This window comes from Stegostoma tigrinum, chromosome 1 (genome assembly GCF_030684315.1).
Source record: "Stegostoma tigrinum isolate sSteTig4 chromosome 1, sSteTig4.hap1, whole genome shotgun sequence".
Classification (NCBI taxonomy): domain Eukaryota; kingdom Metazoa; phylum Chordata; class Chondrichthyes; order Orectolobiformes; family Stegostomatidae; genus Stegostoma; species Stegostoma tigrinum.
In genome coordinates, this window is record NC_081354.1 from 184,517,073 (window position 1) to 184,542,140 (window position 25,068).

Below are 25,068 nucleotides of genomic sequence, written 5' to 3' on the forward strand. Positions count from 1 at the left end.
CCCTATTTATTTCAGAACCCTCTCCCCATCCCCCTTTTCTGATGAAGGGTCTAGGCCTGAAACGTCAACTTTTGAGCTCCTAAGATGATGCTTGGCCTGCTGTGTTCATCTTGCTCCACACTTTGTTAACGCTGAAACGAAGCCCTGTCCAATCCATGAGTGGGATGCTGGCCACATCCTTGCACAATGTCCTCGCAGCAGAGTTGCAAAGAAAGGTGCCTACGAACCACAACATACAGCATTACAGTACAAAACCACATCAGAGATGTGCCATGATGATGTGGTGAGGCTGACACTTGTGAGACATTGGGTGCAGGGTGACAATCCAGAGGAGCAAGCAGATAGCTGGAATTCTCAGATTTCCACCCTGACCTTCACATTAGGAATTTCTGCTGTCTACTTTATATCGGTAATATTGGAACTTGCATTTAATGAAGTGGGATTCAGTGTAAATAAGAATGAAAATGATCAATCGTGCCTGTTAATAGGGATCTTGCAGCTCGCTAATGATATTCTCATCTTGATATCCAGAATCCTGTGGGAAAATCTGCCATGTTGCCCCTAACGTCAAAAATGGTGTTGCTTGACATCTCCCATAATTCTGTGAGATTTCTCATCAGGCCCCAGGATTTTCAGGGCCCAATAATATACCACACAGAATTAATTTCCACCGTGGGCTTTCAGCTTTCCATCTCACTCCCCACAACATTAAAGGCTGTAAAACCAGCATTCCACAAAATTCTGTTGGTTCCACTCAATGGGTGAAAATTAGCCTGCTGAATCTGGTAGTCGTCGGAGTCTAATACATTAAAATCACATCCTAGGGCATACAAATTTGACAGTAGGAACAAAAACAGAAAAACACTGCATCTGTAGAGAAAACTAGATCTTTGCTCTGTGCTGGAGGTTGCCCATAACAGTTGGGCACTGCAAAAGTGCATACTGGCCTTAATCAAGCTACACTGAGAAAATTAGCTAGATGCTGCAATGTTTGCGTGAATGAATAATACGACTGGCTCATCCATGATCCTGGAATAATTTATTGAAGTTTTTCAGCCTCATGCTTGAAGAATAATCATGAGTTATTGAGCATGCCCAGCAACCTTGGACTTGCATCTCAGCATTATTAATGCCTGGGGGATGTGGTGAGAAAATTTGAAGAGGGAAATAATTAAAAGTAGTGAATCTGTTTAAGTCCAGAAAACTATATGAAGCAACAAAGGTTGTTAGCATTCACTCAGCTGAAAAATTTAATTCTAAATGTAAATGAATTAAACATTGGCCTTTAATAACCCCCATTTATTTCTACCTTTTCAGATTACAGTACTCACCAGCCAGCCTGGGAAGCACATGGTGAAGCAGCTAGAGTCAGGTCTCAGTGAAACAGATTTAGTCAGCCTTAGACGATTACAAGTTCTGCATATTTCCAAATGTAACCCAGTGGAATTGATGGACATGGCGTGGAACATAGAGTCAGCCATATCCAGCGAAGAAAATAACCTTGATGGTTGGTATTTGCAAGTAATTGGACCCTGTTTTATTAAGTAATTGGATTTTTGTTTGCAATTGTGATTGAACCTTACCAAATTGTTAAAATAGGTAACTCAGCAAACTGATTAAATTTGGGATCTTGTTGGTCTGTTTAGCTGAGCAATATATTATATGTATTTGTATATTCAGCCAGCAGGGAAGCTTGATATCCTGATTCCATTACTTCTACCACCTACTCATGACACAATGGGCTAGATTTTTACTTGATGAAATAATGCAAAAAGAGTGAGAGCAAATTATTAGCACACCTTGCATCTCTCTCCATTTTTATTTTCACCTCTGCAATTCATAAACAAAAGTACCCTCAGATGGTTCAGGCAGATCCATAACTGTGGTAACAAAGTGGGGAGCTGGATGAACACAGCAGGCCAAAGCAGCATCTTAGGAGCACAAAAGTTGATGTTTCAGGCCTAGACCGTATCCATAACTGTGGTCATGTTTTAACCTCCTGTAAACAATTTGTATTACTTTATAGGCATACTTTTGTTTGCTCCTTTGGGTTTCTGAGATAAAAAGATAAATGCTTCTTCATTTACACTTTGAAGACTTTTTTGAACCTATTTTGCTTTCATTAGTTTCCCTCTTCTGAAAATGCTAGCCTAAAACTTTGGTGGATAGTTTCTAAAAGCCTGCTGAAACCTCACTGAAATGATTCAAGTATGTGATCTCTGCCTATTCAAGGAGTTGAGGTCAGATACGGTATGTCTCTCTTAAAAACAGCCAGCATCTCCTGAAGAGATGGTCCATTCTTAAGTTAAATATGCCTCAGTAAGACTCAGACATGGGTTTCAGGTTCTTAAGTGATATATTAGGGATATTCAGGGAGGTGGGACACATGAGGAGTAAGGTCCTGTTTCTTCTCAAGGTCAAAAAGTCCTCCAGGCAATACAATTACTGTTAGTGGGAAGAAATCAGAGAAGAAAAGGTAAGAAATCCAACCTTCAGGATATGTTTGCCATGATACTAAACTTTCTGTGATTTTGTCATAGATACTGTCTTCTCATAGCTCCACACAGCCTCAATACAACAGCTTACCTGCTTTACTTCTCTATGTTCATCAAGGGTAATTAAACCACACTTAACTTCACATCCGACCCACTGCATGTTCAACTCTCACTACTGATGAATATCTCATTCTCTTCATCAAACATCTTGCACACTGCAAGCCAACCATTTAACCAGGACTGGCACAGCATTAAGCATCTCATGAGACTGCCAATAGAACACTGTCTTCCTTGCACTACATAATTCCAGATGTAATCCACTGGAATTTAAGGACATGGCATGAAAGACATTGTTTGTGGCTCACCTGTAACCTTCACCAGGATAAAAGTTGTTTTTCATCAGCCAATCTGTAACCTGATTGATTGGTTCCAACAAAAGCAGCTGCATAATGGAAACAAGGACACCTATTAAACAGCTAAAATTTTCCTTCAGAGCTTGGTTTCTGTAATTTATCCATCTAAATGTTAGTGTCTCCCATTGTTACTAGCCATTTGTTTTTGAATGTTCCACAGCTTTCACCTCGACTCTTCGATTTGAAACTGTTTTTTTTGATCAGTGCTTTACACCATTGAGATGTTTCTGACATTGGGTTTGATTTTATTGCCCCTCTACTGCCCACTGCTAACATGTTAAATGGCTTGTAAGAGGCAGCATGTGACTTTCCCACTGCATTCCCTTCTGCCCTCAATCTGACTCCCGTTTTACCATGGTTGGTGGAGACACGAGGCAAACTAATCTCTCTTAAGCCCATTATATTTCTGAAGTGACCAGTTAAGTGTCTCATTCCACTTCTGCTGACATTTTGTCCACAGCAGACTTCCTGAGCTGGTATCATGCAAGGCCGGGGGATCATTCTCTGGAAGTCATATAGAGATATTCCTCAAGCACCATACTGAGATCATTCCCTTCACCCCAGCCTCTGAAACACAGCCTCTCAATCCCGTTGCTAGGGTCTGCCATATTCTGGATTTGAATTCCAACCACACAGCTTTTCCTTCTTCAGGGACTGCCTGTGGTCCCAGCAACAGCCACAGCTTGAACCTGGCATTGCTGGGATTACAGAGCCGACAAACAACTAGATTTTCAAGTAGCTATAAGGCAGTACCTCCTTCCACAATGGGTGCAAAAATTCTCCATTAATGCTGGCAACTAATACCAGTGTAAAGTGGTTGCTGGCAATCTAGCTTTTTTCTTAACAGTTCCCTAACAATTTTTTAATAAGGGTTAGTTGGGGACAGGGAATACAGTCCATCATAAAATCAGATCATTGTTTTTGCAGTCAAAGATTAGCATTCATACAAGATGCTATGAATAACTGTATCTCCTTTTCCTTGATAAGGTTACAACAGCATGCCATGCTACTTTCATAGTCTCAGTGATTGCAGTGTTTTTTGACAATTCACCATTCGTGTAAGTCCATGAACTGCTTGACCAATTTCGTGACTTGATGGTGCATTCTCAAAGCCACCTGATGAAAGGTGAAATTCATTTTACATATTACGATTAGATTTGACCCAGATTTAGTTGGCTGGGCCATCCAATTTTACCACAAAAGTATTCATTTGCCAGTTGTTCGTAAATAGTTTTATGCTGGTAAATATTGTTGCAGATACTTAAAAGTGATTACCGCTGCTGTAGCTACAGTTAATCATTTAATGGATGTTGTTTTTACTGCATAGAATGCTCCATCCTGGGGACAGACATTGACCTGCAGACAGTTGAGAATGATACAATCAGCCTGGATAGTTTCTTCAAGAGTTGGTTACACAATCATGGAACGGATAAGGAGCATCTTCACTTGCTGCTTCCAGCAGTACGTCTTTCCAGCTCTTCAGGAAGAAGTAATCAGTGCCATGAGTGATGATTTAGAATAAAGATCGATTAAAGCTGTGCCTAAGCATTGGCTTGGTATTGTGGAGGATTTCAGAATTCAAGGGCTTTGTTAGGTACCCTGGTAACATAATTAATAAGAATAGTGTGTGACTGGATCGTACAGATTGTAGAACCATGGTTCAATCACTAGACTTCACTTGAATTAGCTAATATTCAAGTTAGAAGATAAATCAGGTTTAGAGTAGCTCTGCAATCAAGCATAAACATACCTATCTCAGGAAAAACTAACCTCAGTGAGTCCAACAGGAATCTAACATAGGCAGATTGGAATCAAAAATGGATAGGCCAAGTGTGTGTGTCGTTCATAAAGCATAGAATATTACAGCACAGTACAGGTTCTTCGGCCCTCGATGTTGCGCCAACCTGTGAAACTAATCTGAAGCCCATCTAACCTACAGTATTCCATTATCATCCATATATTTATCCAATGATCATTTAAATGCCCTTAAAATTGGCGAGTCTACTACTGTTGCAGGCAAGGCATTCTACTCTGAGTAAAGAACCTACCTCTGACTTCTGTCCTGTGTCTATCACCCCTCCATTTAAAGCTATGGCCCCTTGTGCTAGCCGTCACCATTCGAGGAAAAAGGCTCTCACTGTCCACCCTATCTAATCCTCTGATCATCTTGTATGTCTCTATTAAGTCACCTCTTAACCTTCTTCTCTCTAACAAAAACAGCCCCAAGTCCCTCAGCCTTTCCTCGCAAGACCTTCCCTCCATACCAGGCAACATCCTTGTAAACCTCCTCTGCATCCTTTCCACATCCTTCCTATAATGTGGCGACCAGAACTGTACGCAATACTCCAAGTGTGGCCGCACCAGAATTTTGTACAGCTGCAACATGACCTCATGGTCCCTCTACCAATAAAACCTAACACACCGTACGCCTTCTTAACAACCCTATCAACCTGAGTGGCAACTTTCAGGGGTCTATGCACATGGACACCGAGATATCTCTGCTCATCCACACCACCAAAAATCTTACCATTAGCTCAGTACTCTGTATTCCTGAAGTGAATCACCTCACACTTTTCAGCACTAAACTCCATTTGCCACCTCTCAGCCCAGCTCTGCAGCTTATCTATGTCCCTCAGTAACCTGCAACATCCTTCCGCACTATCCACAACTCCACTGACTTTAGTGTCATCTGCAAATTTACTAACCCATCCTTCTACGCCCTCATCCAGGTCTTTTATAAAAATGACAAACAGCAGCGGCCCCAAAACAGATCCTTGCAGTACAGCACGAGTAACTGAACTCCACCATGAGCATTTCCCATCAACCACCACCCTCTGTCTTCTTACAGCTAGCCAATTCTGATCCAAACCGCTAAATCACCCTCAATCCCATGCCTTTGTATTTTCTGCAATAGCCTACCCTGGGGAATCTTATCAAACGCTTTACTGAAATCCATATACACCACATCAACTGCTTTACTCTCATCCACCTGTTTGGCCACCTTTTCAAAGAACTCAATCAGATTTGTGAGGCACGACCTACCCTTCACAAACCATGTTGACTATCCCTAATCAAATTCTCCTTTCTAGATGATTATAAATCCTACCTCTTATAACCCTCTCCAACGCTTTACCCACAACCAAAGTAAGGCTCACTGGTCTATAATTACCAGGGTTGTCTCTACTCCCCTTCTTGAACAAGGGGACAACATTTGCTATCCTCCAGCCTTCTGGCACTATTCCTGTAGACAATGACGACATAAAGATCCAAACCAAAGGCTCTGCAATCTCGTCCCTAGCTTCCCAGAGAATCCTAGGATAAATCCCATCCGGCCCAGGGGACGTAGCTATTTTCACACTTTCCAGAATTGCTAACACCTCCTCCTTATGAACCTCAATCCCCTCTAGTCTAATAGCCTGTATCTCAGTATTCTCCTCGACAACACTGTCTTTTTCCTGTGTGAATACTAACCAGAAAATATTCATTTAGTGCCTCTCCTATCTCTTCGGACTCCACACACAACTTCCCACTGCTGCCCTTGACTGGCCCTAATCTTACTCTAGTCATTCTTTTGTTCCTGACATACCCATAGAAAGCTTTAGGGTTTTCCTTGATCCTACCTGCCAAAGACTTCTCATGTCCCCTCCTGGCTCTTCTTAGCTCTCGCTTTAGGTCCTTCCTGGCTACCTTGTAGTTCTCAAGCACCCTAACTGAGCCTTCAAGCTTCATCTTTACATAAGCCTCCTTCTTCCACTTGACAAGAGATTCAACTTCTTTAGTAAGCCGTGGTTCCCTTGCTTGACCACTTCCTCCCTGCCTGATAGGTACATACTTATCAAGGACACGCAGTAGCTGTTCCTTGAACAAGCTCCACATTTCAATTGTGCCCAGCCCCTGCAGTTTCCTTCCCCATTCTATGCATCCTAACTCTTGCCTGATTGCCTCATAATTGCCTTTCCCCCAGCTATAACTCTTGCCCTGCGTTATATACCAATCCCTTTCCATTGCTAAAGTAAACGTACCGAATTGTGGTCACTATCACCAAAGTGCTCACCTATCTCCAAGTCTAACACCTGGCCTGGTTCATTACACAGTACCAAGTCCAATGTGGCCTCACCTCTTGTCGGCCTATCTACATACTGTGTAAGGAAACCCTCCTGCACACATTGGACAAAAACTGACCCATCTAAAATACTCGAACTATAGGTTTTCCAGTCAATATTTAGAAAGTTAAAGCCCCCATAACAACTACCCTGTTTCTTTTGCTCCTAGTCAGAATCATCTTTGCAATCCTTTCCTCTACATCTCTGGAACTTGTTGGAGGCCTATAGAAATCGCCCAACAGGGTGACCTCCTTTCCTGTTTCTAACCTCAGCCCATACTACCTCAGTAGACGAGTCCTCATCAAATGTCCTTTCTGCCACTGTAATACTGTCCTTAACTAACAGTGCCACACCTCCCCCTCTTTTACCACCTTCCCTGATCTTACTGAAACATCTAAACCCCGAAACCTGCAACAACCATTCCTGTCCCTGCTCTATCCATGTCTCCAAAATTGCCACAACATTGAAGTCCCAGGTACCAACCCATGCTGCAAATTCACCCACCTTATTCCAGATGCTCCTAGCGTTGAAGTAGACACACTTCAAACCACCTTCCTGCCTGCTGTTACACTCCTGCACCCTTAAAACCTTAATTATGACCTCACTACCCTCAACCTCCTGTTCATTGGAGCCACAATTCAGGTTCCCATCCTCCTGCTGAATTAGTTTAAACGCTCCCGAAGAGCATTAGCAAGTTTCCCCCTGAGGATATTGGTACCCCTCTGGTTCAGGTGTAGACCATCCTGTTTGTAGAGGTCCCATCTACCCCAGAATGAGCCCCAGTCGTCCAGGTATCTGAATCCCTCCCTCCTCCACCATCCCTGTAGCCATGTGTTCAACTCCTCTCTGTCCCCATTCCTCGCCTTGCTAGCACGTGGCACGGGTAAAAAACCAGCGGTAACAACTCTGTTCTAGCTCTAAGCTTCCACCCTAGCTCGTTGAATTTCTGTCTTACATCCCCATCCCTTTTCCCAACTATGTCGTTGGTGCCTATGTGAACCACAACTTGGGGCTGCTCCCCCTCCCCATTAAGGATCCCGAAAACACAATCCGAGACAGTAGAGAACCATGGAGGAGATGCAGTAAAGGAACAGGAGAAATATTAGGAATGAGATAATGGGAAGGTGAGATAATGAGAGCAACCTTAAAAGGCATATGGGATCCTTTGCTTAATTAGTATAGAAAAATACAACTGAAGCAAAGAGGTTATGCTAAATCTTTATTACTGATTAGGACTCAGTTGGTATTAATTTTACAAATTTTGAAGATTTTCTGAAGTAAAGACCCAAAGCAGATTTAAAACCCACTTGTAGTGCCTTGCTAGACAACCTGAATAACGATATTCTGTCAGCAGCCCCACTGGGAGAGAAGAGCATTTCTGATGCTGGTAGGAGAATGACTTCTAGGTGGAAGATAAGTGAAATTCATAAAATTTTTGGTTGCCACTCCTACCGAACCATTATTGTGAAAGCAGAACTCTGTGACCCTGTGGCAACATCAGCTCCAGGACACAGGGTAGGAAAAGCATCAATGAAAGTCACCCCTAGGAATCTGCCAGGCTTCACCTGCAGATTGAAATTTGCCAGGTGCTGATGTTCTCTTGGCACCCTCAATCTTGACCCTAGTAGCCTGTTGCTAGCCATTAATTCACCTAGAGGGTGAGCCTGATTCATTTTTCTGAAAAACACCCCGCACTCAAAGTTACCTCTGCTTCTAGTACTACACTTTAGAAAGGAATGTCAAGGCTGAGGAGAAGCTACAGAACAGATTCATTAAAATGGGGATGGGGGATCCTAAGATAACAAAGTGTGAAGCTGGATGAACACAGCAGGCCAAGCAGCATCTCAGGAGCACAAAAGCTGATGTTTCGGGCCTAGACCCTTCACCTGGGGGATCCTAAGTTGTGTGGAGAGGCTGGAAAAAGAGAGTTGCTTTCCTTAGAGAACAGGAATATATAAGATGATGTAGAGGTTTGGAAAAGCATGAAATTTTCATTTAAGCAAATAAAGGAAGATGTTTCCAGTGACAAGAGGGTCTGCGGCCAGAAGAAAGTAAAAGTGACATACAAAGACAAACATGATAAATACAAATTCAAAAGAGAATTTGATAAATACCTCAAGTGAAATAATTTACAGGACTATAGGAAAGAGCTGGGGAAATGAAATTAATTGAGTAGCTCCATTAAAGAATGGCTTCTTCCTTATTGTATTATTAGTGATTCTAAAGGTGGTAGTGGAATTGACCTCAATAGCTCCTGGCAAGAGAGTAGAAAAGAAAAATAACCAGAAAAACCATTTCTAAACAGTAGCCAGAAAAATTGCAGTTGTGTGGTTGCCAGTTAAAGACAATTTTTATTGCAGGCTTGTGATTCATGCTCAAGATCATGCTTAACTTTCTGGCTCTGACACGAATAATATTCACTCTAGACCATTAAACCATGTATCCTAACAAAAGTCCACTTCTACAAAAAGGGGAGATGAAAAAGAACGAAAATGAGAGTTGCGTCTCATAAATATTACTTTTGAAATAATGATTATAATATTTAAGTTTGTAGTGACCTTATTTATCCTAAATTGATTATGTTTTCTTCGATTGACAGACAGATTTAGACTATCTCCCTGTTCTTTATTAAACTGGTAGGAGAAGTTCTACTTCTGGCATGAAACCCCCTACTGCTAAACATAAATCAAAGAACCAGGGCCAATTATAACTATTCACCATTCACTGTATTCAGGGACTCTGAACTTGCAGTGGAACTCTACAGAATGTTGTCCCTGGGGAAGTGTTTAACCTTGAAAACATGAAACTTTTATGCTTAGAGGCAGATAATTAGATTGTCAATGAGTGTCACCAGATTCATTGCAAATGTAAACAAATATTATGTGTGTAAGACATTCAATTACATAATTTCATGGCAAACTCCGTGCTGTTGTACAACTATCGTACTGAGTAAAAATCAATGACTATATTGTCACACAAAAAAGATTTGCAATCATTTCTAAAAAGTCAAAGTTACAGCATATTGACTGTACAATTAATATAAATAGAAATTTTAACTTGCGCTGACTACTTGAGATCTTTAATATTCCTTTTGAAACTATTATATTTAATAATATAACTGCCACCATTTGACAAAAGACATGATAGTAATCCTGTTATTTGCTTTCATAGCAAAAGATGGGATCCTTGTCAATAATTGTGAAAGTTGATAGTAAAGTTTGTTGATTTTAATTAGGTTTTATCTTGTTCTTTCCACTTGGCTCTATTCAGACCTATTAAATCATAAGAAATAAAAGCGTTTTCAGATCATTCAGCCCCTTGAGCCTATTTGATACAATCATGGCTGATCTTCTACTTTATTTTCTGCCTGCCCTCAATATCGATTTATTCTCTTGAATATACATATCAATAGAGTATCCATAGCCCTCTGGAATTGGGAGTTCTAAGAACTCAGAGCCTTATGAATGAATATATTTCTTCTCATCTCAGGCTCTTCTACCATGAGAATACACCATCCACATTCAGAACTCTGCATTCAACGGATTAACCTTGTCAATGTCTATCCTGTTGAGCTTCTTTATAATGAACAACAATAAGAGAATCAGCAAAAAATACCCAGCCCTGGCTCAATACCAGATAATATACAAAGTTATGTGAGGCATAGATAGGATGGATTGTGAGAATCCTTTCCTCATGGCAGGCGTGTCTAAGACCAGAGGGCATACTTTTAAGCTGAGGAGTAAGTAGTTTAGAGGGGATCTCCAGAAAGAAAATTTCACCCAGAGGTAGATATATGTAACATGCTCCCTGAGAGCATAATGGTTGCAGAGTCCCCACTCTCCTAACATTTAAGAAGTATCTGGAGGAGCACTTACAATGTTAGGGCAAATTTACCTTTGACCAAATGTAGTTAAATCAGATTAGTATAGTTTTGTGTTTGCTGGTTGACATAGATATATGGGTCGAAGGACATGTTCCTGTACTGAATGAACAAAAACAGAAATTGCTGGAAAAGCTCAGCAGGCCTAGCAGCATCTGCAAAGAAAAAATCAGAGTTAACTTTTTGGGTCCAGTGACCCTTCCTCAAAGCCCTTCTGTTTTTTTTCTGGTTTACAGCATCTGCAGTTCTTTGGGTTTCTATACTGTATGATTTTCATTCAGAGATAAATAATGGCTCTTTTGCCAGCTGAGTAGGTGGAGCAAGTTACAGATTTTCTCTTTAGTGGCAGAATATGATTCTTTGCTTTGAGGCCCTGCTTAGAGCAATGGTATTAATCATGCTTCTACTGATGGTATGATGCCACCCGTCTAAAATCAAATTGCAGTTCAATGTCTTCTCATTCTTTTTGCAAGATGAACATCAAAATTATTGCCTGAAGTAATTGTCTCCACATGTGTCAGATAATTAAACTTTTGCTGGCACAATCTTAAAAGTTTCCCCTATGTTTATGACTTCTACATCACTTCTCATAAATGATACTAGAGGAAAATGCTTTACAGCTGCAATATTTGGACAGCTAACTAAACAAATGCAAAGATATGGTCTGAGATGTTCAAGGGTAACATTTTTGAGAACAGGTCCCATCATGGTGCCTGAAGTTCACTGCCCCAATATTGGTCTAGTGCTTTGGATTAGCAACATTCATCTGGGTAGAGTTACGAGCTTCTTATAGAGGCATGACATTGACCTCCTTGTGAAGTTTGTGTAGCGCACTGTGTTAGGAAGTAGCATGCTGATTCATTGTGATTGACCTAAGCTCAGGAGTAGCATTACTGATATACTGTTCTATTTCTGACATTCCCCATATTCACGTGGATGTGAATATAGGAGGCATAAGTTAGTAAGTGCGCAGATTACACCAAAATTGGTGGCGTAGTGGACAGTGAAAAACATTATCTCAGCATACAAAACTTTAATCAGATGGTCCAGTGGGCTGTGGAGTGGCAGATGAAGTTTAATTTAGGCAAATGTGAGGTGTTGCATTTTGGTAAGGCAAATCAGGGCAGAACTTATTCAGTTCAGAAAAGATTTATAAGTATGTTGCCAGGATTGGAGGGTTGAAGCTATAAGGAGAGTATGGAGAGACTGAGGCTATTTTTTGTGGAGCATCGGAGCCTGAGGGGTGACCTTTCGAAGGTTTATAAAATCATGAGGGTCATGGACAGCGTAAATAGACAAGGTCTTTTTCTCAGAATAGGGGAGTCCAAAAATAGAGGGTATAGGTTCAAGATGAGAGGGAAAAGATTTAAAAGGGACTTGAGGGTCAACATTTTCCCACAGGCAATGGTGCATGTATGGCATGAACTGCCAGAGGAGGTGGTAGACGTGGATAAAATAACAACATTTAAAAGGTATCTACGTGGGTAAGTGGATAGGAAGGATTTAGAAGGATAAGGGACAAATGCTGGCAAATAGAACTAGATCAGTTTAGGATATCTGGTCGGCATAGATGAGTTGGAACAAAGGGTCTGTTTCTGCACTAAATAACTTTATGATTGTTAACTGTATGAGATGGAACCTTACCCAATGATGAGAGCTGAGCAGTTCAAACAGTGGGATTTTCTACCATCACTGGCTTGCCCCACTACAGGCCTCTATAGGAGTATGCCCTATCATCAACTCTGAAGAGTTTGTCAACTGAATTTCAGCAGGGTTCATTTTTTATGTGACCATTAATGTTAAATTTTGGAGGTCTGTACCAAATATCCTGGAAGTTACCGTGGCTCTTAGATATTACAAATCTCACAGTCTGAATGAGTCTTCCAGGGTCCTCAGGATACACAAGTTTGCATGCTACAGGACAGGGCTACCCACCTCTAAACATTGGTTGAAAGAAGAGGCTCATCCAAGGAGTCTAAAGATGTGCCCAGTACTGTAAGCCAATGGCCTGAACTGGAGGCGGAACTTGAAAGGCTGGTGAACCTAGGACTGTTAAAATGTAACCATCAGTGAATGGGACACTCCAATAATCCCAGACTTTTAAAAAAATGGCATATTGAGGATTTGTGGTCGCTTTAAGGCTACAGTCAACCTCCAGCCCTTAGTGTGGATCAATATCCACTTCCATTGAAGACCTGTTCAGTGGACTGGCTGGGGCAAAGAAATTCTCAAAATGGACCTGGCACAGGCCTACTTACAAATGAGGGTTGCAAAGGAGTCGCAGCCACTGCCGGTGATAATGACACACAGGGGACTGTTCTGCTACGAGCACCTTACCTTTTTTCATCAGATCAGTGCAGGCTCCATTCCAGAAGGCCATGGACCATACTTGAATGGATTGCCAGATGTTATCTGGATAATATTTGATTACTGGATCCTCCGAAGAGGAGTTTGTGAGAAACCCTAAAAAGGTTGCAGGAACACGGCCTGCAAGTAAAAAGGGAAAAGTATGAGTATTTTTAAAGACTCCATAGAGTACCTAGGCTATGTAATCATACAAGGCACGAAGAAAATGAAGGCTGTCATGAAACAAAAGAAACGAAGAAACCTCCAGCAAAGGAACAGGCCCTTCGGCCCTCCAAGCCTGCGCCGATCAAGATCCTCTGTCTAACCTGTCATCTATTTTCTAAGGGTCTGTGTTCATTTGCTCCCTGCCCATCCATGTACCTGTCGAAATATATCTTAAAAGACGCTAACGTGTCTGTGTCTACCACCTCCGCTGGCAACGCGTTCCAGGCACCCACCACCCTCTGTGTAAAGAACTTTCAATGCATATCTCCCTTAAACATTCCTCCTCTCACTTTGAACTCATGACCCCTAGTAATTGAGTCCCCCACTCTGGGAGAAAGCTTCTTGCTATCCACCCTGTCTATACCCCTCATGATTTTGTAGACCTCAATCAGGTCCCCCCTCAATCTCCATCTTTCTAATGAAAATAATCCTAATCTATTCAACCTCTCTTCATAGCTAGCACCCTCCATACCAGGCAACATCCTGGTGAACCTCCTCTGCACCCTCTCCAAAGCATCCACATCCTTTTGGTAATGTGGTGACCAGAACTGTATACAGTACTCCAAATGTGGCTGAACCAAAGTCCTATACAACTGCAACATGACCTGCCAACTCTTGTACTCAATACCCCACCCAATGAAGGAAAGCATGCCATATGCCTTCTTGACCACCCTATTGACCTGCGTTGTCACCTTCAGGGAACAATGGACCTGAACACCCAGATCTCTCTGTTCATCAATTTTCCCTAGGACTTCTCTATTTACTGTATTGTTCGCCCTTGGTCCTTGGGCCAAAGAATTTGTCTCAACTGAAATCATTCTAGGTACTTGTAAATTTTTATGGCAATTTTGTGTCTGATCTGGCTAAAGCCCCTGGATTCGTTGCTGAAAAAGAGGCAACCATCAAAATGGACCCAGGAATGCGAGGAGGCTTACTAGGAGGTGAAGCAAACCCTAAACAGGTGAGAAGTGTTGACTCATTTCAACCCCAATTTGCCACTGCAGTTGGTGTGTGATGCCTTGATTTATGGGGTTGGCACTGTACTATCACACATCTTGCTGAATGGAGAAGAAACTCCCATTGCATTTGCATTCAGCTCACTAAAGAAGATGGAGAAGTATGCCCAAGTGGAAAAGGAATGATTGGGCATCGTGTTTGCTAAGAGGTTCACCCCTTTCCTTTATGGCAGGTAATTTATGCTGCTGACACACCACAGGCTGCTCACCTCACATTTTTTGGCCCATATAGAGACGTACCAAAATGGCAGCAGTACACCTGCAGAGATGGACATTGGCTCTCTCAACCTACTCGTATGAAATTAGATGCTGACAGTCAGAGAAGCACAGCAATGCAGATGATTTGTCAAGGTTACCACTACGAGGAAATAATGATGTTCCTGACTGGAACTTGAAAATTGTGTACTTTTCCCAGGAAGATAAGGTACCAATGTCAGTGAATCAGGGAATGACCCAACCTTAAGCCTTGTGGTGGACTTAGTCCTGAGAGGAGAGATTAACATAGGAAGTGCTCAGAATTACACTCTTACCTGCTCAGGAAATGGGAGTTGTTATCCCTCCCCTGTTCTGAGGAAAGGTGCTGGAACAAGAGCATCCTAGCAGAGTGTGAATGAAAAAGTAGCCAGGAGCTACTTTTGGAAGCCACTGTCCACTCCCAGATTGAGGAGAAAGCAGGATCATATTAATCCTGCACAGTAATAAGGAAGGATCCACCGTTGTCACCACTTCACCCATGGGAGTGGCCTAATTCACCATAGCAGCAGATTCATGTTGAATTTGCAGGATCACCAGGACAGATATTATTAGTGGTCATGGATGCACAGCCAAGTGGCCTGAGGAGGCAGTCATGAAGTCAGTATCAGCAGAAACAATGCTAGATCAACTGGATGAAATATTTGCCAGGTTCAGGAACCATGAATAAGTCGTGAATGACAGTGGTTCAGTTTGTGGTGCAAGCGTTCAAGGAATCAGATATGTGAGATTGGATCGGTATTACCCTGCAACAAACGGTCAGGCAGAAACACTTGTTCAAACCTTGAAGCATGCCTTACAGGTGGAGAGTTCGCTGGATGGATGACTCAACAAGTTCCTCAGCATATACTGGAACATGTAACATGCAATGACCCAGTGTTTGCCAGCATTTTAATGTTCAACCATGTTTGACTTAAGGTGGTTGGAAGAGACCAGAGAGGTGGTAGAGTGAAAACAAGAATGACAGAAGGGCAGGAACCTCACAGTTGTGACTAACCCAAGAGAGAGACTGTGTTGGGTCAGAATTATACATCTCCAGAAAAAGGGTTGCCAGTGATGGTGGCGGCTTAAATAGGACCAATATCATATATGGTGCAGACTAGGGGTGAACTGCCTTGGAGGAGACACACAGACCAGCTGGTTGCTGCACCTTACCAACTTGGGGAAGTCTGTCAGAATGCTAAGCCAGTCCAGATGGGTCTACTGGTGTTGATTGTGTCATCTGTCTCTGAGTCAGGATTTGCTGTTCCCAGGAAGAAGACAACAGCAATGTCACAGGGCAACAACAGCCATTCTGAGAGGGAAGTATCTGCAAAACAACAGCTTCTAGAAGCCTGGGAGGAGACTATGCTAGAAAAGGTTCCTGAGACAAGGAAACAGTCTTCAAGGAATTGCCATCCTGATGAGAGACTGATCATATCAATGTAAACTATGGAAGGGTCATTTTATTTTTCCTCTTTTTTGGAAATATTCCTGATGATGTATACATGTTATGTATAATTGTTGGGTATGTATGTATATATAAAATGTATGTGTATATAAAAAGGAAGTGTGGAGATAACGGGGGATGCGTATTATATAGCTGTGTGTTGTCGCACTATTGAGACAGTGGGTCAGGTGACCTGGCACAGAAACTAGGGGAGACAGTCTAAGGCTGACTGTGGAGCTAAGAGGTCATACGTGTAGTGTCTCCCACCCATCCTCCTCCTCTAATAATAAAAAAAGACTGCATGGAGGGTCAGTAAGGTGAGATTTTTCTTTTCTTTCTCTTCATCCCTTTTGACATTTCAGAGCAGTGGGGATGGAAGCTAGAGTAGTTGCATGCTCCTCTTATGGGATGTGGGAGGTAAGGGTCACTACTAGTGTCCCTACTGACTTCACCTGCAAGAAGTGCACCCAACTCCACCTCCTCCCATACCACATTAGGGAACTGGAGTTTGAGCTGGATGAACCCGGATCATCAGGAGGCTGAGGGGGGTGATAGAGATGGATTATAGGGAGGTAGTCACACCTAAGTTACATGATAAAGAGGTAGCTGGGTGACCATCAGTAGACGGAAAGGGAATGGGAAGACAGTGCAGGGATCTCCTGTGGCTGTTCCCCTCAATAGTAAGTATACTACTTTGGATACTGTTGGGGGGATAGCCGACCAGGGGAAAGCCAAAGTTGCCATGTCTGTGGCACTGTGCCTGGTCAGTGGCTCAGAAGGAAATGGGGGAGAATAGGAGAGCAATAGTGATAGAAGATTCAATGGTTAGGGGAACAGAGGAGATTCTGTGGTCACGAATGAGACTCCTGGAAGATATGTTGCCTCCTGGGTGCTAGGGTCAGGAATGTCTTGGATCGACTCTACAGGAATCTTAAGGGGGAGGGTGAGCAACCAGAAGTTGTGGTGCACATCGTTACCATTGATGTAAGTAGGAAGAGGGACAAGGACTGAAAAGTGAATATAGGGAGCTAGGTTGGAAGCTAAAAGACAGGACAAGTAATCTTAGGATTATACCAGTGCCATGGGCTAGTGTGGCTAGGAATAGAGAGTAAGTGCAGCTGAACAGGGGCTTCAAGCTGGTGTAGGAGGGAGGGCTTCAGATATGTGAATCATTGGGATATCTTCTGGGAAGGTGGGACCTGTACAAGCAGGAGGTTTGCTAGAACTCTTCAGGAGAGTTTAAACTAGTTTGGCAAAGGTTTGGGAACCGAAGCTACGGGTACCATAGGTCGCTGGTACACAGCATGCAGATACAGCATGCAGAGTGCCTGTGAGGAAGGATAAATAGTTGATAGGGCAAAGTTGCAGTTAGTGTGACAGGTTGAAGTGTGTCTATTTTAACGCAAAATGTGTCAGGAATAAGGGTAATACACTTAGATCATGGATCAAAACTTGGAGCTACAATGTTGTGGCCATTATGGACACTTGGATATCATAGGGGCAGAAATGGTTATTGGATATTCCGGAGTTCAGATGTTTCTAAGGAAATAAGGAGGGAGGATAGTAAAATGAAGGGTATGCAAGTTTGTTTGATTGTGGAGTAGGATAATAGTCGGCACAACATTATGGGCAGAAGGGCCTGTCCTGTGCTGTACTGTTCTCTGTTCTATAATATGAAGTATTCTCTGTTCTAATTTACCCTTTGTCTACCTCATGTTTTTTTTCTTTCCTCTATTTTTTCTTTTAGTGAACCACAAACACAATATTAGCCATTTAGACTTTTGAGCCTGCCCCTCCATTCAACATGATCATGGCTGATCATCCAACTCGGTACCCTGTTCCTATCTTCTGCTTATACCCTTTGCTCCCTTTAGCCTTCAGAACTATGTCAAACTCCTTGTTTAAAACATTCAATACTTTGCCGTCAACTGCTTTCTGTGGCAGAATATTTCTCAGGCTCACCACTCTGGCTAAAAAAAAATCTCCTCATCTCAGTCTTAAATGTCTTTAATCTGCAACCAGTGGTTTTAGATTCCCCAGTTGTCAGGAACATCCTTCCTGCATTTACGCTGAGTATTTTTTTGTTTGGAGCCAAATTAAACTTTGAATAGCAACTTGTTTTAAAATAGAAGAGAACAAAGACAGATGCTTTCTTTTGGCATCTGGCCTGGAAAATAATGCAACTTAATTACCGATTATGTAAATTATAGATGAATTGGCACTGATGTGTGTCCCTCCTCAGGGTTAGTGACTGGTTGGATGTTGGAGGGTGGCTAATGTTGTCCCACTTTTCAAGAAAGGAGAGAGAGAAAAAACAGAAATATAGACTGGTTAGCCTGACGTCAGTGGTGAGAAAGATGCTGGAGTCAATTATAAAAGATGAAATTACGAATCATTTGGATAGCAGTAACAGGATAGGTCAGAGTCAGCATGGATTTACGAAGGGGAAATCGTGCTTGACTAATCTTCTGGAGTTTTTTGAGGATGCAACTATGAAGATGGACAAGGGAGAGCCAGTGGATGTAGTGTACCTGGACTTTCAGAAAGCCCTTGATTAAGTCCCACTCAGGAGATTAGTGAGCAAAATTAGGGCACATGCTATTGGGGGCAAAATACTGGCTTGATTTGAAAATTGGCTGGCTGACAGGAAGCAAAGAGTAGTGATAAACGGGTCCCTTTCGGAATGGTAGGCAGTGACCAGTGGCGTTCCACAAGATTCGGTGCTGGGACCACAGCTATTTACAATATGCATTAATGATATAGATGAAGGCATTAAAAGTAATATCAGCAAATTTGCTGATGACACAAAGTTGGGTGGCAGGGTGAAATATGAGGAAGATGTTATGAGAATACAGGGTGACTTGGACAGGCTAGGTGAGTGGACGGATGCATGGCAGATGCAGTTTAATGTGGATAAATGTGTGGTTATCCACTTTGGTGGCAAGAACAGGAAGGCAGATTACTATCTAAATGGAGCCAAGTTAGGTAAAGGGGAAGTACAACGAGATCTGGGTGTTCTTGTACATCAGTCAATGAAAGCAAGCATGCAGGTACAGCAGGCAGTGAAGAAAGCTAATAGCATGCTGGCCTTCATAACAAGAGGAATTGAGTATAGGAGCAAAGAGGTCCTTCTGCAGCTGTACAGGGCCCTGTTGAGACCGTACCTGGAGTATTGTGTGCAGTTTTGGTCTCCAAATTTGAGGAAGGATGTTCTGGCTATTGAGGGAATGCAGCGTAGGTTCACGAGGTCAATTCCCAGAATGGCAGGACTATCATATGTTGAAAGACTGGAGCGAGTGGGCTTGTATACACTTGAGATTAGAAGGATGAGAGGGGATCTGATTGAGATGTATAAGATTATTAAGGGATTGGACAATCTGGAGGCAGGAAGTATGTTCCCGTTGATGGGGGAGTCCAGAACAAGAGGACATAGATTAAAAATAAGGGGTAGGCCATTTAGAACAGAGTTGAGGAAAAGCTTCTTCACCCAGAGAGTGGTGGATATATGGAATGGTCTGCCCCAGAAGGCAGTGGAGGCCAAGTCTCTGGATAGTTTTAAGAAAGAGATAGGTAGAGCTCTTAAAGATAGTGGAATCAAGGGTTATGGGGATAAGGCAGGAACAGGATACTGATTGTGGATGATCAGCCATGATCATAATGAATGGTGGTGCTGGCTTGAAGGGCTGAATGGCCTACTCCTGTACCTATTGTCTATTGAATGTGTCAATCAAGGGAGGACCAGTGCTAACAACAAAGAATGTTGGGTGTAAAGGGAAAAACAAAGAACCAGTTCTGACTGGGATAACGAAGTGTAGAGCTGGATGAACACAGCAGGCCAAGCACCATCTCAGGAGCACAAAAGCTGACGTTTCGGGCCTAGACCCTTCATCAGAGAGCCTTTGGCAGGAGTCAGTGTGATCTTTGAAATCTTCCAGAGACTGAGATGCTTTGTTTTACTGTCTCTCTCTAGTTTCTCTCCAGTTGTTGAATTGTTAAATGTTCTGAGAAAAGAATCCCAGTTTGTATAAAGTAAGTAACTATTTCTAGAAGTCTGCTAAAACTATTTGCATTACTGGTGACTTCAGAATTCAAGATATCCAATTCTATTTGCCTGTGGAGAACCAATTTACCTAGGATTTCTGAGGGTCTGGTATCCATCATGAAATTGTTATCTGTGTTTAGCTGACGTTACAGTATTAGTAATAAATTGTTAGTTTTTGTTTAAGTTATAAACTTGGAGTGCGAGATCTATTATTCCAAAGTCTGGTTCAGAACAATTGAGCAGTTTTGCAAGTCATGGAATGCCAGAACATTGTCCTTCAGATAAGGAGACCAAAGCTGCACACAATACTCCACATGACATCCCTACTACTGTACTCGAATCCTCTCCCTGTGAAGGCCAACATACAGTTTGTCATACCATTATGTATCCTTACATCTGCAAGACAAAACTGAGATAAATAGGGCATTGCTTTCCTCTGTGACCAAAGCTAGTGTCTTATTAACCTGAGAAACTGTGTGGAACAGTGATGCCTGATTCTTAACAGAATCCCGAACTGAGGGCCTGGTTTCAAAATAAGTGTGTCCCACTTAAGATGAAGATGAGAAAGACTTTTCAAATCATTCACTGGATGTGAGTGTCATTATCTAAGCCAGCATTTATTGCCCATACTTAATTGCTCTTGAGAAGCTGCCTACTTGAACTGCTGCAGTCCATGTGCAGTAAGTACATTTGCAGTACTGCCCGGAAAGGAGTTCCAGGATTTTGACCCAATAACACTGAAGGAACAATGATATAGTACTACATCAGGATGGTGTGTAACTTGGAGATTATGGTGATCTCATGCAACCCTTGTCCTTTTAGGCAGTAGAGTCAGGGGAAGGACTATTTGTGAGTTGGTGCAGAGCAAATTGTAGAACATGCACGCTGTTGCCATTGTGAATCAGTGATGGAATGAATGTTGGAAGTAGTGGATGAAGTGCCAAACAGACTACTTTCTCCAGGTTGCTATGAAGTGTCTAGAAAGGCGTTGAACCATTCCATTATACTTCTGACCTGTACCAAGTAGTTGAAACACAAGTTTTGAGGGTTTATGAGGTGAGTTTTGAGAAGATTTGTAGCTCAGGTTGAGGTTCTGGATGTGAGATTGCTTGCTGAGCTGGAAGGTTCATTTTCAGACGTTTCGTCACCATTCTAGCTAACATCATCAGTGAGCCTCCGACAAAGCGTTGGTGTTATGTCCCACTTTCTATTTATCTGGCTAGGTTTCCTTGGGTTGGTGATGTCATTTCCTGCATTGGTGATGTCATTTCCTGTTCTTTTTCTCACAGGATGGTAGATTGGCTCCAAATCAATGTGTTTGTTGATGGAGTTCCGGTTAGAATGCCATGCTTCTAGGAATTCTCGTGCATGTCTCTGTTTGGCTTGTCCTAGGATGGATGTGTTGTTCCAATCAAAGTGGTGTCCTTCCTCATCTGTATGTAAGGATACGAGTGATAAACAACACATATGGACCAAATACTGAACTACAGGAGCAACCATCCCAACACCCACAAACGAAGCTGCATTAGAACATTATTCCAATGAGCCACCACACACTGCAGCACAGAGGAACTATGCGGAGCAGAGGAAAATCACCTATACAGTGTATTCAAAAAGAATGGGTACCCTATGAACACAGTCCGCCGATTCCTCAGCAATAAACCCAAACAAACAGACAAAACGGGCTCAGAAACCAGAACCACTCTCCCCTACATCAAAGACATTTCCGAAATGACTGCCAGACTACTCGGACCTCTTGGCATCAGGGTAGCCCACAAACCCACCAACACACTCAAACAGCAGCTAATGAACTTAAAAGACCCTACACAGACAACAAATAAAACAAATGTCATCGACAAAATACCTTGCAAGAACTGTGACAAACACTACATTGGACTAACTGGCAGAAAGCTAGCCACCAGGACACATGAACATCAACTAGCCACAAAACGACATGACCCACTATCACTCGTATCCTTACAAACAGATGAGGAAGGATATAAAGTATATTTTTTCAAATAAAAAAAAGGTGACGAAACGTCTGAAAATGAACCTTCCAGCTCAGCGAGCCATCTCACACCCAGGTTTATGAGGTGAATCATTCACAGCAACATTACCTACCTGACATAATGGGAACTGCAGATGCTGGAGAATCCAAGACAACAAAATGTGAGGCTGGATGAACACAGCAGGCCAAGCAGCATCTCAGGAGCAACCCGCAGACAAGGGTGGCTCAATGGTAGTATGGCGCACTGACCTCTACATCGCTGAGGCCAGACGCCAACTCTCCGACACCACCTCCTACCGCCCCCTCGATCATGACCCCACACCCGAGCACCAAACCATCATCTCCAACACCATTCATGACCTCATCACCTCAGGGGACCTCCCACCCACAGCCTCCAACCTCATTGTTCCCCAACCCCGCACGGCCCGTTTCTATCTCCTTCCCAAAATCCACAAACCTGCCTGCCCTGGTCGACCAATCGTCTCAGCCTGCTCCTGCCCCACCGAACTCATCTCCACCTATCTGGACTCCATCTTCTCCCCTTTGGTCCAGGAACTCCCTACCTACGTCCGTGACACCACCCACGCCCTCCACCTCTTCCAGGACTTCCAATTCCCTGGCCTCCAACACCTCATCTTCACCATGGACGTCCAGTCCCTATACACCTGCATTCCGCATGCAGATGGCCTCAAGGCCCTCCGCTTCTTCCTGTCCCGCAGGCCCGACCAGTCCCCCTCCACCGACACCCTCATCCGCCTAGCCGAACTCGTCCTCACCCTCAACAACTTCTCTTTTGACTCCTCCCACTTCCTACAGACTAAGGGAATGGCCATGGGCACCCGCATGGGCCCCAGCTATGCCTGCTTCTTTGTAGGTTACCTGGAACAGTCCCTCTTCCGCACCTACACAGGCCCCAAACCCTACCTCTTCCTCCGGTACATTGATGACTGTATCGGCGCCGCCTCTTGCTCCCCAGAGGAGCTCGAACAGTTCATCCACTTCACCAACACCTTCCACCCCAACCTTCAGTTCACTTGGGACATCTCCAGCACATCCCTCACCTTCCTGGACCTCTCAGTCTCCATCTCAGGCAACCAGCTTGTAACTGATGTCCATTTCAAGCCCACCGACTCCCACAGCTACCTAGAGTACACCTCCTCCCACCCACCCTCCTGCAAAAATTCCATCCCCTATTCCCAATTCCTCCACCTCTGCCGCATCTGCTCCCACAATAAGACATTCCACTCCCGCACATCCCAGATGTCCAAGTTCTTCCAGGACCGCAACTTTCCCCCCACAGTGATCGAGAACGCCCTCGACCACGTCTCCCGTATTTCCCGCAACATGTCCCTCACACCCCGCCCCTGCCACAACCGCCCTAAGAGGATCCCCCTCGTTCTCACACACCACCCTACCAACCTCCGGATACAACGCATCATCCTCCGACACTTTCGCCATTTACAATCCGACCCCACCGCCCAAGACATTTTTCCATCCCCACCCCTGTCTGCTTTCCGGAGAGACCACTCTCTCCGTGACTCCCTTGTTCGCTCCACACTGCCCTCCAACCCCACCACACCCGGCACCTTCCCCTGCAACCGCAGGAAATGCTACACTTGCCCCCACACCTCCTCCCTCACCCCTATCCCAGGCCCCAAGATGACATTCCACATTAAGCAGAGGTTCACCTGCACATCTGCCAATGTGGTATACTGCATCCACTGTACCCGGTGCGGCCTCCTCTACATTGGGGAAACCAAGCGGAGGCTTGGGGACCGCTTTGCAGAACACCTCCGCTCAGTTTGCAACAAACAACTGCACCTCCCAGTCGCAAACCATTTCCACTCCCCCTCCCATTCTTTAGATGACATGTCCATCATGGGCCTTCTGCACTGCCACAATGATGCCACCCAAAGGTTGCAGGAACAGCAACTCATATTCTGCTGGGAACCCTGCAGCCTAATGGTATCAATGTGGACTTCACCAGCTTCAAAATCTCCCCTTCCCCTACTGCATCCCTAAATCAGCCCAGTTCGTCCCCTCCCCCCACTGCACCACACAACCAGCCCAGCTCTTCCCCCCCCCCACCCACTGCATCCCAAAACCAGTCCAACCTGTCTCTGCCTCCCTAACCGGTTCTTCCTCTCACCCATGCCTTCCTCCCACCCCAGGCCGCACCCCCATCTACCTATTAACCTCATCCCACCTCCTTGACCTGTCCGTCTTCCCTGGACTGACCTATCCCCTCCTACCTCCTCACCTATACTCTCTCCACCTATCTTCTTTTGTCTCCATCTTCGGTCCGCCTCCCCCTCTCTCCCTATTTATTCCAGAACCCTCTCCCCATCCCCCTTTTCTGATGAAGGGTCTAGGCCCGAAACGTCAGCTTTTGTGCTCCTGAGATGCTGCTTGGCCTGCTGTGTTCATCCAGCCTCACATTTTGTTACCAACCTGACATGCTCTCTTCGTACATATGGTTGGCTCAGTTCAATTTCTGTTCACTGGTAACCCCATAATGTTGAAAGTGGTAGATTCAGCGATGCATTCTCTCTTGTTGAAAATGGTCATTGCCTGGCACCTGTGTGGCATGAATGTTCTTTCAGAGGGTCATTAGTATTTAGAATTCTCTCTCCAGCAAGCAGCAGAGGCTGAATTGGTTAATGTATCTAAGGCCAGACGGATTTTTGATTGATTTGGGAGGCAAGGGCTGAAGGGGAATCCAGGAAAGTAGAATACTGGCCATAATCTGACCAGCCACAATCTTGCTAACTGGAAGAATAGGTATTGATGAATCAATGGACTACATCTGCTCCTGTTTCTTATGTTCTTATTCTTTTATTTCTATGATGTCACATCACT

The 25,068-nt window shown here is 43.6% G+C and overlaps 1 protein-coding gene across 1 annotated transcript in view; it reads left to right on the forward strand.

Annotated features, from left to right (window-relative positions):
• m1ap (meiosis 1 associated protein) overlaps nt 1-25,068 on the forward strand; it is a 103,732-nt gene that overhangs the window by 42,600 nt on the left and 36,064 nt on the right. The window contains exons 5-7 of the mRNA XM_059644850.1: nt 1,318-1,507; nt 4,236-4,397; nt 5,129-5,134. Of these exons, the coding sequence (XP_059500833.1) occupies nt 1,318-1,507; nt 4,236-4,397; nt 5,129-5,134 (358 nt within the window). The remainder of the gene's footprint in view (nt 1-1,317; nt 1,508-4,235; nt 4,398-5,128; nt 5,135-25,068) is intronic.